We start from the raw sequence: 20,769 nt of genomic DNA, 5'->3' as shown, positions 1-20,769 counted from the left end.
GCATGTTCCAGAACTTCTTGAACTTTAGAAAATTGTTCATTTATAAACACAACCTTCAATATACTGCAGTGGGATTTTTAAGGATGTAACAACAGGAAAGTGGAAAATATCTCTCTGTTGCTCCATTTTCTACCATTTTACATAGTAGAAAATGACAAGAGATTTTCACAACATTTCCAAATAAAAATCTGTCTTTTCTATCTAAATCTAAAAAAAGTTTCATCTTGGTCTCATCTGACCAGAGCTCCTTCTTCGAAACACTGTTCCTTAAATACCGGATTTGTGGAGAGCTTGAAAACTGGTGGCCCTTTAAACAAATCCTCCATCCTGAGTTGTGAATCCCTGCAGCTCATCCAAAGCCACCACTGGCTTCTGGACTGTTTCTTTAAATACGTTCCTCCTTGCATGGCCTGAAACTTCCCCTTAATGTTCTCCCTGTTCTGTCTTCTTGGTCTTAATGATGCTGTTTATTCACTGATGTTCTCTAACAAATCTCTGAGGCCTCCAGGTCGCATAAGGCCATTTAGCTGTACTGGATTTTATTTAGGGATATCAGAATCAGATGGGCTCTGAAAACAAATACACACCCAACTTTTCAGATAGAAGATTTAAAAAAGGGGGGAAAAGCCCTCCTTTGTGTTGATCTATGACATAGAATCTATATAGTAGTCTATGGTTGTAGTTTAAGGGATGGGAATACATTTCCAATCCACTGCAAATGCACATCAGGGTAAAGCCTACAGATAGTTGCTCTGTAAGCAAATGCACCTTGGCAGTGGCATAATCACGTGTTGCTGATCTCAGTAGTTCTGCCACATCGTCCTGCATCTCCACCAAAGCTTTGTGACTCCCTGACAGCCTCTACAAAGCAAACAAGGAAGTTATTCAATAGGAAAGACGTCAGAGAAAACATGGTACTGTGAGACTGATGAGGAAAATCCAGAACACTGAGAGACATTTTTACCTGCTGGAACGGGTTCACTCTTCCAGAGCTGCACCTCAGGTAGTACTGCAGGATATCTGGCAAGGCATTCATAGATTCATGTTAGCATAAAAATATCCAATCCATTTGAATTATGCAGTTTTATAGTAAAAAAAAAAGGTAAAGTTTGCATTTTTTAGAATTTTACATGGCCTGTTTGTTCCTGCTGAGGCATGTTTACAGTTATACCAGGATACAGATGAGTGAGTGAAAGTCTTTATTTGTATTTTAGAGTTGATAAAGATGTTACTTTTTTAATCATAATTAACAAAACTAGGCTTTTTGATAAGATTTACAGAAATCCCCTTTAATATCAAAGTGAAAACAGATTTCAATTAATATAATCTAAAAATAACATATAATATTTTATTTTATTTTCATCTTGTCAAAATCATTTTTGACAAGATGGAAATGAAAATGTTTTTTTTTTTTAGGTAAATTACTTTGTCAAAAAACTTTACTTTATTGTGATTGATTTGTAGATCACATAAAAGGCACCATATTTTCAAACAGGCACTAGATATGGGCAACATCTGAGTCCTACAGCGAGTAGATAGAGTGGAAACTACAGGCAACAGGACTGTGTGGAAAGATGAAGCTGAACTAAGCAGAAATATGATAAAAAAGGGAAAGGAAGAAATCAGCTTAGATCGAAAAATTAAAAAAATTAAAAAAACTGCTCTGGATTCTCTCTGTGATGCCTTTGAGACGAGCAGAAGCAAGACAGGGTTTTTGATGCACAGCAAAATGTATTGAGAGGCAGTATGAGCTTTTAGATACCAGATTGTCAATCAAACCAAATCCCACTGGATGTTCTCAGCCACACACAAAGAACTGAAACACTTTCTAAAAATAGAAGCCATAGCAGCTTCAGCTGTCAGAAGTCAAACTGACAACCAAAATGGACAACAGTGTCCATAATGCATAAACTACCTGCTGGACATCAGCATGGTTGTATTGTTTCGGTGTACGTACCTTGATTGATGACTGCATTGTCTTTGGTTACACTGGTTATGTAGGAATCTGGAGAGACGCAGAAGTCACTGGCCGACTGTGGGAGAGCCAAACACAAATCAGACATCCAGCAGTAGGGATTACATCACTGTACAGACAGAGAGCTCAACTGTGTTGCCATGGTTAACTTACAGCAGCGACACCCAACTCAAGACCCAGAGAACCCCAGCTGATTATCAGTGTCAAAACCCCAAGGAAACACACTCTGGAGGACGGAAGAGAAAAGAAACTCTCTGTTAAATCGATAATAAACTCGATGGCCATGCCACATCATGGTTTACACATTTCAGAGAACAAGCAGGGTTTAAATCAGTCCAATCAGAGCAGCTTGGGGGTGATGATGCAACAGACCGTACCCAATCAGAGTACCCCGAGAGTTGCGAATGAGCCCAAAGAGCACCAGCAGACAAATGAGAACATCGAACAGCAGCAGACCCAGGTAACCCAACCACCTACAAGAATACAAAAAGGAATGCATTATTCCACAAAAAGCATTTCAAAACCTAAAATATGAGCTTCTCATTTACACTAATCAGGCAAAAAATATGACTTTTATATTCTCACTTTGTCTTACATACTTTGCTGGTAGTTACAGTGCAAAGAGTAATGGAGACCAGGAACAACCCTGCTTTGTGTATATTTCGGAGGTAAAATTGTTCAACAGGCCAACACTGAGTTTGATTCTCACAGTAGAATTATTTTATTGATCTTTTATGTTGTTAATAACCAGATTGTGTACACCAAAGCTCTATAAGACCTTATAAAGGAAATTTCATTTAAATGGATGCATTTTCAATATAGCGAGACAATAATTTTTTTTTTAAAAACAACTTGTTTTGGTCAGGCAGGTAAAGTGCCAAATGAGCTGCTGGCGTGCTCAGTCCAGACCCAACGGTCCCGTCGAGTTAAAAAAAAATAAAACATAAAAAAAGTTCTTATCAGAATTGAGTGCAGGAAATGGGGAGAGAAGAAGCTGTGGCAGAACTTATGGCTGGGAAAAAAGGACAGAAATCAGATATCAGAGGCAGCAGAAGTCACCCTGCACAATTTGTACAGAACATTTCTGAACATGTTTAATGTTGTCATAGGTTATCTTTAGTTGGTAAAAAGTAAGTCGTTCCTAAATGAGCCGACCACATCACTGAATTAAGATCGCAAACAAAGTAAGGAGGTCATAATTTTATGCCTGATTAGGGTGTGTTTTATTATTATCAATAAAGTAAATTAAGTTTTGTTGACATAGTGTTTCTTATCTTAAATAAATACAAAGTATATTTAAATAAATACAAAGTATATAATATGTCTGTGAAAGGCAGGACTGGATTTAAAACTGTTTTATTCACTGACCTGTAAAAGTCAAAGGCCTCGGTTTTTTGGGCTAAGTCTTCCAGAGAGATGTCCGTGTTGGACCAAAAGGGGACGTCCACCATCAGTCTCACCAACTCGTCCAGCTGTCCTTGCAGCTTCTGGATGATGGCCACATAGTCCGTCTGATCCTGGAAGGTCGTCTCTAACTGGGCCAGGTTCTCCTCCACTGTCTGGTTTAAGGCTAGAGTATTATCTGACACCTAGAAACAAAATGAAAAACATTCACTCAAGTGTACTTCATATTTGAGGGTAAAATATTTAGTGCTATTATAGGCTCACCAATTTCTCCACTCCAGAAACAGTGCGGTTGGCATGACGAAGCGAGTACGCCAGGCGACTGGCGCCATCACTTGACTCCCCGTTTCCATAGAATCCAACAGCAATTCCAGCACTGGAGGAAAAATGGGAACCAATACATGAATCTTTGAGTAAATACAAACTTTTCATACCTATAGACAAACTTCTAAAAAAACAAAACTTCTAATTTTTTTTATAATTCACCTTGTGAGCAGCGTTAAATCATCCTGAAAAACTGAAGGACCCGCTAAGTTGTCGGCTGCAGTTCATCTGCACCTTGCCTTGCCTCAACACCAGAAGGCAGCACTGAGTTCTCAGATTTCACCCTCAGGTCTCAGGCAAACACAGTTCTACCAGAGAGGATTTATGTACACACATGCACACTCACACACACACACAGTCTACACAATAATTGGGTCACCAGACCACAAATAATGCGATCCCCCTGCAGGGCTCTGCCCACAGTCATTCAGCACACAGGCTACAATATTTGGGGCTCTTCACTCATAAAGACTTTATCCAACATCATAAACAATAGAAACATTTTTTTCTATTTTTCTGCTGTAGTTAATCCATTCCTCCACCATGCTGCCTCCTTTAACCCCAATATGCTTTCATGCCCCCTCCGCCCCCCAGCACCCACTGAAAGCTTGTGTGTGTACCTTCTGACTCTGCCCTCCTTTTGTGTGCTTTATGTACATGAGTCTACTGTATACTCTACTGACGCTGCTGCTGTCTGCATCATGCAATCACTAGACAGATTTGAAGAGATACATTAACATTGTTCAGACAATTCATTCAGGCCTATTACATATTTATTAGCTCCATTATACATCTGTCTTTACAATGCAAATATCCTCATGTATCTGTTTGCCCTCTGTACTTTGTTAAACACATAAGCTATTGGCAGAGTTTCCCCCAGTGTACTTATATATATATATATATATATGCAAGAGTGTAGGGAGAGAGACAAGGGGCACAGGGGGCAAGGGAGAATACTAAGGGAACAGAAATTAAATCTGACACTAAAGAATAACTAGACTAAAAGTGACTTTATATAACAATACAAAATAAACATAACTAGAAACACTAAGAAAAACTGAACTAACACAGGATTAAATATAACCCAACCAAACAACCGTGGATTTTAATAAGAATCCCTGTGAAGGCTTTAAAGGGGCAGCAATATGTATTTTCTAGACACCTAGTGTCATTTCATAGCTAGATCAAGTAACTCTGTTACCTCTGTTACTGCATGTGTCATAAAAATACTGTATCAAATATGGCTTAAAAGAAATCTGACATTGTAATTTAACACCTTGAAATTGGGCCTCTGTCTCTTTAAAAACTCCTGCTCTATCTGAAACTCCACCTTCAGGGAATCATCACAACATGGCTCCTCTATTAACCCTTTAACTGAACAATGTTTTAACCAGCATTTCACTGGGAAGCAGCTCCTATAATGAGCTCAGCAGATTAACAGTTTCACCAGGTGTTTGCTAATTGCTGCTGGCTAGTCTGAAGGAGCTGAGTAGGGGAATAGTGGGGGAGGGGTTGTCTATAATCACCCCCTCCTTAGAGCTGGAAACTGCAGTTCTGAGGAGGAGCTCAGTCCTCGAAGGCGGGGCTAGGTCCACCCAGGAGGTTTGCAGAGCTGAATGATTGGAGGTTAAAGGATTTCTCAAAAATGCATTTAAGAATCAAGCCAACACTCCAGGTATATTTTTGATGAGATAACATTATAACAGGATGTACAGCTCAAAAAAGTATGTTTAACATAACACCGCCCGTTTAAAATATACATTTTCTGACCAAAAGACAATTGCTTCCTATTGCTGCACATGTTTTACTATAATCTCGCCCTTTCTACCTTTTGCAGTCCAGTAAGAACACACTGGAAAACAACTGAAAGAAGTCCACATGTTGTTGATCCAAAGACTCACAAGCACACAAAAAAAGTGGGCAAAAAAATAAAAATAAATGCAATAAAGTATACAAATGTTCTCATCTAAATTCGATTCTCAGTTAGGATATCAAGAAAAATCATAAAGTATTCAAAATCTAAAAACATCTCTCTCCCTCTGCCACACACAGGTACACAGAAAGCTTACATGACTGTATAATTCATTTCTCATCTCTGCATCAAATCTGCTGCTGTCTCCATGGCAACCTTTCTCGGCCAGGGAGAGGGCCGAAATGGAGAGATAAAATAAATAAAGGCTGAAAGAGATGGAGAAGCGGGAAGGGAGGAAAATCTCGAGCTTAGAAGCAGAGAGGAGATGAGAGTAACTAAAAGAGGAATACATTCACATTCATAAACTCTCTGCACCATTGTTTGGTAATTTGTTGTCTCTTCATGTCTTCCTTGTCACTGTAGCTTTTCTCTCTTTTTTCTTTATGCTTGGTTTCTCTGTTTTATCGCTTCTACCTAATATAACAGGGCTTGAAAGAACAACACATATGTAACCATGGAAAACTATTCAGGAAGAAATTGTGCCACTTGGAAGATTAACTATAAATCTGGTCACATTCATACGTTTGTTGAAGACTTTAATTACTGTTTCCTTTGATTTTCTTCCCTATTTGTCATCTTCTGTGGCTCTCTGTTCTATTTTGGCTCCATGTTCTACACATTTTCTTGTTCTTCTCAGTGATTAATGTGGCAAATATTGTCTCCAAAAAACAAGAATATTTGCAAGTTAGAGCTTGGATCTTGTGGGTGAGCTACTTAAAACTCCTCCACTTTGGGCCGGACGTCTTCTAAATGTGTAATGTATTTAGTAAGTTTGTGTATAAGGTATTTTTTTGTAAATGTTTTGACTAATGTCAGGTTGTATCTCAGTCCTATTTTTACTTTTACGGCTGTTTGCTTTTTGTTATTTTTATTCCTTTATTAATGGAAGAAAACTCGTTTACATACTTTGTAGTTTGTTCTGAATGCAGATGAGATAAAAGCAATGGTTTTCGTGCTTTTGTAGACAATTTCTATATCTGAATAGATAGAGATAACTAATTATTGCACAACCAAGCTGAGGGTTAGTTTAGCCTCTCACCTGCAGACGAGCGTGGCGATGATGACGCACCAAGCGGTGCAGCAGCAGTCAGCACTGGGCTGCTGGGAGTGAGAATGGGAGTGTGAGGAGTCTTCCTTCTTGCATCTTCGGCAGCAAAGCCAGAAGGAGTAGATGAGGAGAAAAATGAGGTCCAGGCCCAAACACAGCACGGCCATAGCACCGATGAGCAAAATAGACTAAAGAGAAGGAGGAGAAACAAAGAAATTATTGGCTAACGCAGTTAGCACATGTAAGAATCCTGTTCCAGAGTTATCACAGGAAAGAGCACCATTTTGGATGTGGGTATAGAATACAGGAAGTCTGTCAGCAAATATGAGCAGCAACATTACACACTTCATATAAATTGAAGGAATGAAAGATAATCTATATGCAGCAGTGAACTATGACTGGAAACTCCACTAAGAAAAAGAAAAGAAATCCATACTCTCAACAGAACAGACCAGGCTAACACCCAGAGCTAACATAGCTAACCTTGAGAGTGGCCAGGTTACTGTGAGCCAACAACACAGGCTGTGCAGATATCAATGAAAACTGATTCAAAAACATTCAAAGACAACATAACGACCCACATGAAAGACGAGTTATGTCATCTAACAAATTACATACACCAGAAGTTTTAGAGAACTGCTCAAATTGAAGAGCAAAATAAGAATCACGGAGCTCTAAATGTTTAAAACCGTTTCTGTGTTTGACTTACTTTCAAAAATCCAAACTAATTAAAGTGGAAAAGAAGGAAAAAGTGGAAAAGAACAGTTGTAACAGTTCCCCCGTTACAGCAACAGTTTCCCCGTTACAGCAACAGTTCCCCCGTTACAGCAACAGTTTCCCCGTTACAGCAACAGTTTCCCCGTTACAGCAACAGTTGTCCCGTTACAGCAACAGTTTCCCCGTTACAGCAACAGTTTCCCCGTTACAGCAACAGTTTCCCCGTTACAGCAACAGTTTCCCCGTTACAGCAACAGTTTCCCCGTTACAGCAACAGTTTCCCCGTTACAGCAACAGTTTCCCCGTTACAGCAACAGTTGTCCCGTTACAGCAACAGTTGTCCCGTTACAGCAACAGTTGTCCCGTTACAGCAACAGTTTCCCCGTTACAGCAACAGTTGTCCCGTTACAGCAACAGTTTCCCCGTTACAGCAACAGTTGTCCCGTTACAGCAACAGTTTCCCCGTTACAGCAACGGTTGTCCCGTTACAGCAACGGTTGTCCCGTTACAGCAACGGTTGTCCCGTTACAGCAACGGTTGTCCCGTTACAGCAACAGTTGTCCTGGATTCTGTATGTAATAACTCTTGCAGCTCTTGCTCCATCTGCAGTCCGCTACTTGTGAATCTCCCTGAAATGTTTGAGTGGGCTTTGTTTTACTGCTTGCTGTTATCCCTGTTGCCTGTGCACATTTCCTCTCTACATTTTTTTCCTACCACTTAACTTTCTATTACAATGCTTGGATAAAAAAAAACTCTGTGACGAGACTGCCACCTAATTTACACTACATCCAGCTCTGCTGAGCAATACATTTCCACTGCTTTTGTCGGTTCTCTGAGGTTCCTCAGCAGTCCGTAGAACATAATTTAAATGAGGGGTTTATGGCTGCACATTTATCAAAAAACTAAAATCTCAATATTGATACGTCAGGCTGGAAGTACACATGCTCCACTTTTTCACCAAATCTTGGCCTGATACACAAAGTCCATAAAAGAATCCACAGTTCCACACTGGTCTTTACCACTGGGGAGAGGAGCATTTAGGATGTGGATAAAGAAAGCAGGAAGTCTGTTAACTGATATGAGCAGAAAGCAGATCCACAGGCAGGCCACATAACTGAGCAGAGAAATGCACAAACAAGCAGAGTTCCTCTCTTCAGCAGTTTATAGTTTGGAAATTGTGGTTATCTAGTGAATGTTTTATGCATACAAAACATAAGCAGCACATAGCGATGCATAATACTGCATTTATACCTCATCAAAAAAAATCACACCTCCATGGAGGGAAAGGAAGTGAAGCTGTTCAAGAACTACATGAGATAAATGCCAACCACACAGATCACTCAACCTCCAAAAGCTTTGAAGTGAAGAACAAAGTGGGGGAGACCGCCCCGCTACAGTAACAGTTGTCCCAAAGAGAAGTGAGTTTAGAAGACAAAGGACACATGGAAGCATATGTGGAAAGAGGTGCTGTAATCTTTTTTTATGCTTATCAATATGCCGATATACTAATTTTCCTGTCCCTTCTGAAGTTGCCGTTGCAGGGCAAAGCCATGCAAACACAGGAGGGTTCTAACATTTCCTCTGAGAGACTACTTACAGCAGACAAAGATCTCCTGCATCAACATCCTGAAACAGCAGCAATGCAATTGTAGGGGCCCCCGGAGTGTAACACAATCTGACAATGTCTTCAAGATCTTTCCCGCAATTCCAGAGTCTGGAAGGCTTTTTGTATTGACTGTAAATTTCTCCAGTCTGAAAGAAGTTAACTTCCACACCAGCTTTAGTGGGCTGGGAGTCAGATTCCTGCTTATAAGAACAATGCTAACACGCGTGTAGGTGATGGCAGGTGTAATCTCTACAACATGGTAAATATGCATTGTTCCATCATCATAGCTTTTGTTAATGAACACTAAAGTACTGATAGCACAGCTTGTTGCTAACATTATTCATTTGTCGAACTAGTTTTGTTCACCCTTGGCTTACTGACTCTTCTCTGCCAGGTTGAAGACGATGACCAGGGTAGATCAGGAAAAGACCCTGATGGGACAGGAGAGGGAACATGTCTGTCTCTGGTATTATCCTGTGTTATCATCTTGTGCTTTGGTAAAGCTATGCTTAGCACCAGCTACACAATGTTAAGTCTCTTGAGTCTAAAACGCAACTACATTATAATACAACGAACAAAACCAATAAAGCTTTTACAGAGCTGGACAGAAATGTTATACTTCATAATTTTTTTTTTAAACATAACATTCCGTACTTGGGCTTAACTCTTTAAAATTTTACATTAACTAACCACGAACCTTAAATTTTAATTAAAACCTCAGTGGCGACCAACTCTCTGCAACAGCCTCATCCTCCTCTCAGTCAGTCTGACAGTGCCTAGATTAACTGTGGGGCTGACAAACCGTCAGAGCAGATTAGGCGAGGCTCAATTAGATGCTAATAAGCATGGTGAGCTTGGCTATAAATGAGTCTGCCCACTTTGATGTCACCATGTGAGAGTGAGCATTAGCCCTACCAGAGATCAGCTTGCCAGGTGGAGGAGGGGCCAGCACAGCAAACACCAAGGCACAGTGATTTACTTTCAATCTGCCCATGCGAAGTGTGTGTGCGCGTGTGGTGCGGACAAGATCAATCACTTACACTTCTGTGAGTCGTCCTTGCTCTGCCAGACTGTGTGTGTGTTATTATCTATAGACTGGACTCATGCAGGACCTGTACACAACTTTTTCCAGCCCTAGGCAGTGACTGTCCTCAAGTGTATTCTGGTTGTATTTAGTTCTTCTGCAAGTTCAAAGACCAGCCACATTCAGGATTTAAAAGAAAGTCTTTTGTCTGTCCTTTTCAAAGAGCAATGAGATAATTTCTCCCACTATATAAACTGTAGCCTACAAGCTAAAACTATAATTACTGACTGACTTTGCTCTCCACAGCTGGGAATATGTGTTATTTTGGATCACATGGTTCCACTTTAATGATCTGCAGCTGTTTAACTGTCGCTGACTGAGCAATTCAAACAGATGAACGCAAACGCAGAAACGTAGACGCAGGGCCTGTGTGCTGTAGCTTCAACAGCTTCTGGATAACAGCTCCTATTTCAGCACTCCAAGAATAAAAAGATGTGAAACGTTACTATGGATTAATGTTTCATCACTACGAAATGTTGAGGACATTCAGTGCGTTGCAAAAATAAACCATGCCCAACAGAAGCAGGTTTATGTTGTGGGGCTGCTGTTCTCCAGCAGGTAAGAGCTGATGGGAGAATGGATGGAACTAAAAACAGGGCAAACCAGGAGAAACCTGTGAGAAGCAACAAGAAACAAAAAACAAAAACAATAACAACAACAACAACAAAAGAAGAGACGGGTGAGTGATGGGAAGTTATCCTGCTGTAATTTGGTGTGTAACATTTCATCTATGTTATGGTGCTGTTTTAAGAAATCATGGTAAATTCATCCATCCATCCATTTTCTTTACACCCTTGTCCCTCAGTTCGGTCGGGAGGGTTGCTGGTGCCTATCTCCAAGAGGCGGGGTCACCCTGGACAAGTCGCCAGTCTGTCGCAGGGCAACACAGAGACACACAAGACAAACAACCATGCACACACACACACACTCACACCTAGGGAGAATTTGGAGAGGCCAATTAACCTGAAAGTCATATTTTTGGACTGTGGTAGGAAACCGGAGTACCTGGAGAAAACCCACGCGTGCACAGGGAGAACATGCAAACTCCATGCAGAAAGACCCCAGGCCGGGAATCAAACCCAGAACCTTCTTGCTGCAAGGCAACAGCTCTACCAACTGCCCCACTGTGCAGCCTCATGGTAAATTCAAAAATTATAAAAAGTATAGATAAATGTTTTAAAAATCACAATGGTTCAGTCAAAGTCCAGGCTTAAATTCAATTGAGGATCTATAAATAGATATTTAAATGGCTGTTTTCTCACATTATATCCAAAATGGTTGACTTTGTGCTATTTTGCAAACAATATGGGGATAAATTCAGTCTCTGCACAAGCAAAACTGCTAGAGAAATATCTCAATATCCTGCAACATAACTGTATACTCTGAATACACTTTATAGAAAATTCTTATTTAAAAATTTATGAAAAACATGTTTCTTTTCAATTCATAACTACTTTGTTTTAGTCTGTCAAATAAGATCACAAGAAAATACATTAAAAGTTGTGAAAAAGTTCAAGGGGTTTGGATTTTTTTTTCCAACATGGAGCACAAAGTAAAAGTGTGAGGGAAACAAAATGAAACTGAGTGAACCAGAAAGAAAAGAACCTACACTGAAGACGTTCTCTGCTCATTTAGAATGTGTCATGTAATATGGTGATGGATGCGGTGGACAGAGGACACTGTGTAGGCCTTTGCTTGAGTGCTGAGTGGATGCATGAAAACCTTTGAGAAAGATATAGAGGCCCTCTAAAGGCTGGCCCCAGTGAAAAAAGTAAAAGAAAAAAGATAATGAAAGAAAGAATCCTTTAACTATCAACTGCCCCACTGCCACGCTCCCTCCCCCAGTCCAGTCCAGTCCCCCCTTTTTCATCGTCTTCTCACACTCTTTCCCTCCCACAACCTAACCAAAATTAACAACTTCACCCTGTGAAAAACACACAGATCCTGAGGGAACCGAGTGACCCCACATCAATAAACAACAGAAAGAGACACATACGCTCTGACACAGAAGACCATCCCACTGTACGTAAGCATATAGCTTACTGTTCCACACTTAAAAACGCTTGGGCTTACAGTCACAGTGCTCACGGACATGGAAACAGCCTCATCTGCTGAAATATGTCAGTATGTAATTAGTCTGAAAAGGGGGTCCTTAAAATTCCAGTGGGTACACACAGGGACACAAACATGCACAAAGGCCCTTAGTTAAACACTGAATAGCTCACAGGAAGTGGCTGTTTGGCAACTTAGCAGCACCTCCCATGGCTCATCAAGTCTCCTCACTCTCTCCTCTCATCTCAAGCTAGTCTTTTTTATCTTGTTTTTCATTCCTCCTCCTCTGCCTGTGTTTCCCTCCAGTTCTCATCTTCCCCCCCTTGTTCATGACTGTGGGTGCCTTCTCACTCTGAGCTCTTGAACTTCCACGCCCCCACTCCCCTCCTCCTCTCTTCTCAGTGCATGCCAGCAATCTGCAGCAACTGAAATGGATGCTTCTAAATGACGCGTCACAGTTTTGTGGGAGCTGCCAAGGCTAAACGACCTGGTGCAGAGACCTGGTAGTCACCTTGTTCAGGAATTATAAGGAAAGGGAGTAAAATCAAACATGAGCTTTAGGTTTTTCCGTTACCATGGCGGCGCCCTGTATGGCTGTGGTTGCTTCGGCTCTTGGTAACACAGACAATTTGTTGGCTAGGTCAATATTTTCTGTTGCAACATCATCTGGACGCCATAAATTCGGAGACACGGACTAAGCTAGTTGGATCAGTTAGATCAAGCTACGTACACAGCAGCAGAATCTTCCAACAACCCAGGTCCATGGAGACACTGGAGGAGGCTTGAGAGAAAACAAAAGCATCGGTGTCATGTTGGACTTACAGACCCTTTCCGATTACTGCTCCCCTCTGTCTTGCTTGTTAACATACGCTCCTTTGAAAGCAAACTGGACAACCTGAAGCAGGATTTAACCACCAAAAGGGAAACAGCAAACTGCTGCATTCTCAACCCTTGCACTAACATCTAGAAAGCATAGAGTACTCTCTTTATTGTGTTTTTATTGATGCCCGAGACCAGGATAACATGAATAATGTTCTTCCAAGAAGGCCTTCAGACAAGCTCCCAGCCCCCATTTCAACTCTTCAGATCATCTTTCGGTTATGCTCATCCCAGCATACCAGCCCCGGCTCACCAAAGAAAAGCATGTGGTGAAGAAGGTGAGAGTGTGTCCTGAGGGAGCTATGTCTGCACTGCAGGACTGTTTTGAGTGCACAGACCCCAGTCTGTGCACTGGGGTTCTGAACATGTAGCGGCCATGTTCAGAAAGGCCGCTACACACAACCACAGATGCCACACACACAGAGTATGTGGCATCTGTGTCAGACTACATCCAGAGATGTACGGAGAAGGTTACTCCAACACAGACAATACTCATGGGCCAACCAGAAACCTGGGATGACTGACGAGGTGTATTCAGTACTCAGGTGTATTCAGAGAGAGTGAAAAGCTGCCTTCAAATCTGGTGATGCGGCCAATCAGCGAGGGCCAATCTAAACCATACCATCAGGACAGCAAAACATGCCATCCAAGGTTTCTTTCAGGATCCCAGCAACACCAGACAACAATGGCAGGGCATCCAGTCTACCATCAGATTGCTCACCACCAACAATACCCCCACTAAGCCTGTCTGAAAATGCTAGGTTATATGTTATTATCAATATATTATTGTACATTTATGTATTTATAGGCACACTTGTGATTTTTCTCTTTGTTTTGTTTTTCTCCGTTTGCTCCGGTGGCCAAGCGACATTTAATTACTAATTTCACTATTGTGTCTTTGTGCAACGACAATTAAATGAGTCTAAGGTGTGAGATAAAACTGCTCTCTAAAGCAGTTTTGTCGACTTCAATGAATAATTGAAAAGTACTAATTCCCTTTGATTCACGTTACTAATTACAGGAGCTCTTTTCTAGTAATCCATGAATTTTTTATCTAATAATATGTGAAAATGTGTAAAATGCAAAAGAAAGAAGGAAAGAAAGAAAGCGAAGGAAAGGAAGATCAACTTCTACGAGTTTATTGAACAAGTTATGCCAATGCATTTAGATGTTAAGAGTTCATAATACACAGTCATTTTTGTCACATCTCTTGCACAATAAAGGTTCAAATATGAGATTTTGAAGCTACTCATATTTACACAAAAAATCCATTAAAAAATACAGCCTCTTATCAGCTTTACTCATTTCATTTGCGCTCTGAATTTCGGCATCAGTTTTTGAAGTCTACACACTTCACTGTTCCTTAAGCCATTAAGTTCTTTGTCTCATTAACTATTTAAGGATTCAAGGATTATTTTTATTGACATACAAGAGTCGCTTGTTCGTGATATGAAATGTGGTCTCAGGTACTTAGATCAGACAACAACCAGTTTCCTTTTAGGGGAAAAAAAGAAAGAGCAAATGTACCTATAAATGAAAGAAAGGAAAGAATTTAACAAGGAAAGGAAGGAGAGAACAAAAGAGAATAACCATAGAATGGAGGAAGAAAGGAATTGAATGGCAGAAAGAAAGAAAAATAAAGGGTTAAATGGAAGAAATGAAGGACAACTGGTCAGAAGAAATAAAGTAAGAAAAAATAGAATAGAATGATAGAAAGAAGGAAGGAAGGATTGACAGGAATAAATGAAGCCTGGTAATATTTTTTTCATATCTAAATTCTGACTGGAAAAATAACTAAATTAAATTGAACTTCTTCATTTCTAAAATACTATCCTCCAATCAGGACTGTATTTTGGTCAATGTCTTCCACTAACCTCAGAAGATGCAGGGCAAAAAGAGAAGAATGAAAAAATAGCCGTACATAGATTTTTATGAACAGTTAAAAAGACACACACCTCTTTTTTTCTCAGTGTCTGAAGTTAAATCAGAACCAAACATTTCTTGTTTTAGGTTAATTAGAATAGCCAAAATTACAGCTATTTTCTAAATGCAACAACGAGAGAAATAATATGTCAGAAGTCCACATGTAGAATGATTAACATCTCCTTAAACAATGAGGGAAAGCCCAGATGATACTTTGGAAATTTGGAATAGGTTAACTGACACATTTGGAGTCACACCTGTGGATAGTTTAAAACCACATCTGGTTTGTTGTTTTGAGACAACAAAGCAGTGTGTTTTGATGGAAAAGTCAAAAGAATACACCCAAGATATCAGGAAGAGAACTGTGGAGCTGTAAAAGTCTGCTTCATCTGGGATGGTCTGGGAACAACAGATGCTTGAAGATGCCATGTTCATCTGTTCAAACATTTATATTTAAGTATAGGCATGATGAGAATGAGAAAAATGGATCCCAGAACAAAAGCTAAAGACCTTGTAAAGATGCTGGCTTAAGCTCTGCAGTGAAACATGACCTTTACTAACATGGGCTAAAACGCTACTTAGCAAGGAGGAAATCATTACGCCACAGCACACCTGAGTCAGATAAATGACTCCTTACCGGACCGTTGTGAAACTTGAATTCCATGTTTTTTATTCATCTGTGTGAAAAGTGATAATTGTGAGGGTGTTGATGTGGTCAGTTTAGTGTACATCATTTGGTAAATGGTTGAATTAAAAACTGAAACAAAAATGTTTTAAATTTCTTGTAGAAAAAAAAAAAACATTTTATTTTGCCTGTACATATTTATACTTTTAATGACGTTGAGGTCAAAGACGTGGACACAAACAGCTAGTCAAGAACTGAATCTGAATACTGGAGCAGCAGAAGAGTGGAGTGAGCAGGAGGAGCACTGAGCGTTCCAAGAAAGAAAGAACTTTTCAGAGTTCAGCGAACATGAAACACAGATTGCCGTCTGATTATTGCTACAGAGTCTGACGCCCTCACATCAGTCTCAATGAGAGCAATGGATGCTGGAAAGAATATAACTACAGTTTTTAAAACACACATCCACCACTGTTGTGACCCCCATTAAAATATACTTTCAAAAGGATTTAAATTGTCTTTGTTGTCAGAATAATATTTAAAATACATTAAAATAGAACTTTTTTCCTCTTGCTGTCACTGCTTACATTACAGTATTTATTTTCTTGATCCCTCTCTCCCAGTTTTCTTCTGTCACTGTGGCAGGCAGGCAGTGCAGCAAGCCGACTGCAGGAGAGCGGGAAGGGGAAAGGGTCACGATGAAGAGAAGGGTTAAAACTCAAACATACAGAAAAACATCATTTCAATCATTTATGAATTTTAAAAATATTTCTTAAATATTTATTCAATGTGTAGACAAAAAATATCTTGGTTTTCTTTTTTTCTGGCAGAAGAAATGGGAGGTCCTGACAAACAAGCTAATTTCCCTAAAATGAAACATAAATATAAAATGAAATATGGAATTAAAACACGTTAGACAACAGGTCAAACCACTAACCTGGTTATATCTAACAGTTTGACAGAAGAAATCCTAAAAAGCATTGAATTAAATAAAAATATACTTACTCCAGGACAGATGAGAGCTCCAGCGAGAAACAAGATGGTGATGAAATATTCTGAAAGTGTTTTGAAGAGTGAACCATGTGACCATGACGTCACACTGCGATGCCCGCCTCACAGATGCATCTCATTTTCATAAGTTTAAAGAATGTATCATTTCTGTTTTTGAAGTTGAAGTTCACGTAACATTTTATTAAGTTGAACTCAATAATGTGTTGAGTTAACTTGATTACATCAGTCCAGCTGACTAAAACCTAGTATTATTTGTTACAGTGTGTAAACTTCTTTTTGGCAATTCTGACTAATGTAAAACAAGAGACGTTTTGTCTGATTTAACTTCAGACAATCTGTTTATTAGGTGTATGTAAATATCTGATTTCAATTGCACATCCAGTGAGGAATGAGACTATTCCATTAATAAAGAAATTGTTTTGCACTTATGTATCGATCCAAATGGTTGAGTGGTAACAGCTTCAGAGGCCTGCTTCATGGACATTTAATTCATTTCCTTTCAGGAAGCTCTGATCAATGCAGAGGGAACCCACAACCCCACACACGAGAAGGCCCACAGAAACCACTCAGCCAGTCGGCTGTAATTTAACAGCGTGTGCATGTGACAAGAGGCGGAACGATAACGTGACACAACGTGCTGCACAACAAAGAGAGAGTGTGAAGTAATTAGCATCTCGTATTTTCTCCTCACCTTCTGATACTCTGAGTCCTCTGGTCTGAAGTCACTGCTCACCATTTGAAATTCCAGGTTAAAGTGAGGTAACCGGTGAAGCAGATTCACCCACCAAGGTGGAGAGTAGTTGACCACGGCCGCCATCCTGATGCAGCTGCCTGCAGACTGAGACTTTGCTCTGCAGCCTGATTCTTCACCAGGACACTGCAGAACAATTCAGAGTTTAAACAACCGCAAAGCACAGTGGTTAGTCTCATTCTAAGAAATGCGTCTCATGTACATTTCGCTGCTAAAACAGTCTACTGCAGAAATCCACATGCAACAATCGGGCATAAGATTATGACCATCTGCCTAGTAGAGTGTTGGTTCCCATATTTGCTGCCAAAACCAGCGCTGCCCCTTTGCATAAACTCCTCTAGACACCTGAAGGTGTGCTGTGGTATTTGGAAAAAAGTTCTGTAAGTTGTACGGTGGGGACAGCATGGATCAGAGCTGTTTGTCCAGCACATCCCACTGACAGTAAATCTGACTGAGATCTGGGAAATTTTGAGGCCAAAATTGTTGCTGTGCTCCTTAAAGCTTTGCTGAACAAAAGTTTAAGATGGAGAACATTTTGTGACAGAAACATTTTTCTGTTGAAACTGGGCACAACCATCAGAGAGCGCATCTTCAATGAAATGGTGTCTGTGGTTTACAACAATGTTCAGGTCTGTTGTACATGTAAAGGGAGTCCTACCATAAGACTGTGTCTGCCTTTTATTTTTGGAAGCATAAGAAAATACTGATTTATTCAAATGCTTCACTGTCCTTGGCCTGCTGGATGCCTAACACTGACGGTGAAACTGACATAATTGCTTACTTTGTGATTAATTCAGCAAAATTAATATCTGCTCATTTGAATTAGAAAATTCTAATTTAAATTCCATGCAACTTGTTGCTGCTTGATAAATATAAAAACAAAAACAAAAGGAATAAATTCCACACTCTTCATTTTGACACATATAACTCATAACTGGATAAAAGTCATTAATTTCCTCACTGGTTAGACGGTTAGACCCATGTGGTTTGTGATTTTTCTTAACACCAGTACACCTCGCGAGAGTCAGTGCGACGGAAGCTTAAATTCTACATTGATGTTGTGATGATAACATAACATGTTGACAACGTTCAAACAGAACATTGAACATCGCTGCTTTTATGAGCTTTGCCGTCTTCTCATACTGCATAAAAAGGTCACTTTTTTATTTATTTATTTATTTATTTCCTTTATTTAACCAGGTAAACCCCGTTGAGATCCAGATCTCATTTTCAAGAGGGACCTGGGCACATGTTCCCCAAGTAAGCAACACACAAGTATCCAGTCATCCAGGACACAAAAGAAAATGTCACTCTGCAGAAAAGACCCCCTTCTTCCACAGCTCGGTCCAGTTCTGATGCTCGCATGTACCTTACTGACTCTCTGGGCGGTGAGCAGAACGACTGGTTTACAGCCGTTAATAAACTGCAGTGGCTGGGTACCACTGATCCTTTTCTATCAGAAGCAACGTTCGCTTATGGCATTTTAGCTACAAAATCTCAAAGCAATGTTCTTTCCATAGACCAGTTTTTAGAGATGCTCACCACTGCAGAACAGGAACACCCAACAAGAGTTTGCAGCATTGGAGATGCTCTGACCCGCTTATTTACCCTTGTTCAATTTGTTGCACTCATCTACCTCTCCTATTTCTAACACATTCACTTTAAGGACAAAATGTTCACCATAATATCCCACCATAATCAAGGTTATTTACACTACACATCAGTGGTCATAATGTTATGCACGATTGGTGTATGATTACCTCATCACTCAGGGGATATGGAAAAAGCATTGCAATATGAAGCATATTCTGACCAGATAACGTCAGTACTGTAACAGCAGCTGTTTCACTGTCAGGAAAAATGTTGAGTTTTGAGTTAGAGTCGCGTGCAATAATGAACCTGTGTGGAGAAAATAATGCATTTTGACGTTTTACTTGCATTCGATGAAAGCCACATAAGTGTTGATGAAATGGATGACTGTGGTGTATGCTGGGTTTCTGCCTGATACATTATGCAGCGACACGGTCACAACGGAGGGAAATCTCTTTCTGATACGATGAGAATGATCTGTGAAGACGGTGAATGTAAAGAAATGTATCACTGAAGGTATCTTAAAGACAACATTCTTGGGGAAATCTTATGTATGGCAAAATGATGGTTGGCGTTTCTCCCGCATCACCCAGTTTGCACCCGTGGTGCAAATCACAGGCTCCGTGGCATAAATCAGGAGAAATGGCCGTTAAACGCGGCCCGACGCACTTCCACATCAAGTGCATTATAGCAAACACATGTAGGTCAGCTCAGCAGAGGAAATACTGTCATGAACACGATGCGAGGTTATTTATTGTCCCAGTCGATTAGACAAAAAAAAAAAAAAAAAAAGGTTGGAAACCCCGGATTAGCTGGCTTCATTCTGATTTGTGATTATTAAAACTACCGCAATGACTGAGCCGTCAGAGCAAAGATGAGGAGAAAAATGCAGCAAATAATGAATTTGCTGGCATGTCTGAGTGTGGATGAACAGGAATACCACCTACCTAGAGAAGCACAAGCGGGCGCAGAATCTCGTTCAGCAGCTTATTTCTTCTTTCCGGGAGACCAGAGCGGCGTGTACCTCACCTTTTGTCTTCCTGATCCCGTGATGGTGGAGCTGGACGTGAAGACTACAAGCTGCTGCGGCATCAACGCGGCTGGACCGAGCTAGCTGCGACGAGCCAGTCGGCTACAGTCCCGACCGCATCGAAAAGAGCACAAAAACCTGCACGCATTTTCCCTAAAAACACCACCGCTTCGACTGTCCTCCCTTGTGGCAGATTAGGGGTTAAACTATTTGACCCAAAGGCCTAGCTATGTGGTCATATATTTATTTATTTTACAGTTTGTCGATGCCGTAGCTGTATTTGTTTCCACGACGCGGGTCGGTTCGGTGCATTTAGCGCTTATATTGTTGGAGCATGAAGCAAACACGGTCTGTAGAAATCCCGGGAGGACGGGGCTTTGCGGCAAGCTTTGCCACTCTGGATGTCTCTCCATGTGATGAGCAAATGCGCAAAAATGGCTCCCCCTGACGTTGAAAAGGTGGTAGTACAGGCTGTGGAAAAGCGTGTAGGATAACGGGGACGCTAAAAATATAGCTAAATAACTTAAAATTTGATCATAATTTCAGGAACTTTTATCACAAGGTAACACTAACACATTATATAGATTAACTGTATGATGGGTGGTGGATGTTTGAAAGCTTTTATTTCTGTTAATTATGATTATTTTCTGCTCACAATTAATAAAAACATATTTAGAAATAAATATATCAGACCAATACAAACCATTTCTAAAAATAGAATTAATGGAAAGTATCGTCATTACCTCCTTAAAGTTATTTTCAAAAGGCACTTTTAATCTGA

General features: G+C 40.3%; 1 protein-coding gene across 2 annotated transcripts in view; it reads right to left on the bottom strand.

Annotated features, from left to right (window-relative positions):
* ttyh3b (tweety family member 3b) overlaps positions 1-20,390 on the bottom strand; it is a 33,645-nt gene extending 13,255 nt beyond the window's left edge. The window contains exons 1-10 of one of the 2 annotated variants that reach the window (XM_008404466.3): positions 19,906-20,390; positions 17,309-17,494; positions 6,715-6,911; positions 3,644-3,755; positions 3,344-3,564; positions 2,353-2,448; positions 2,129-2,201; positions 1,958-2,033; positions 965-1,020; positions 769-861 (exon numbers count right to left, since the gene is read on the bottom strand). In XM_008404466.3, the coding sequence (XP_008402688.1) occupies positions 769-861; positions 965-1,020; positions 1,958-2,033; positions 2,129-2,201; positions 2,353-2,448; positions 3,344-3,564; positions 3,644-3,755; positions 6,715-6,911; positions 17,309-17,434 (1,050 nt within the window). In that variant the 5' untranslated portion in view covers positions 17,435-17,494; positions 19,906-20,390. The remainder of the gene's footprint in view (positions 1-768; positions 862-964; positions 1,021-1,957; positions 2,034-2,128; positions 2,202-2,352; positions 2,449-3,343; positions 3,565-3,643; positions 3,756-6,714; positions 6,912-17,308; positions 17,495-19,905) is intronic. The other variant, XM_081610514.1, reaches the window with a different exon arrangement.
* Between the last annotated feature and the right edge of the window lie 379 nt (positions 20,391-20,769).

The sequence above is a fragment of the Poecilia reticulata genome, chromosome 1 (assembly GCF_904066995.2).
Source record: "Poecilia reticulata chromosome 1, P_reticulata-male-v2, whole genome shotgun sequence".
Lineage (NCBI taxonomy): Eukaryota > Metazoa > Chordata > Actinopteri > Cyprinodontiformes > Poeciliidae > Poecilia > Poecilia reticulata.
This window is presented reverse-complemented; position numbering and strand designations above follow the sequence as displayed.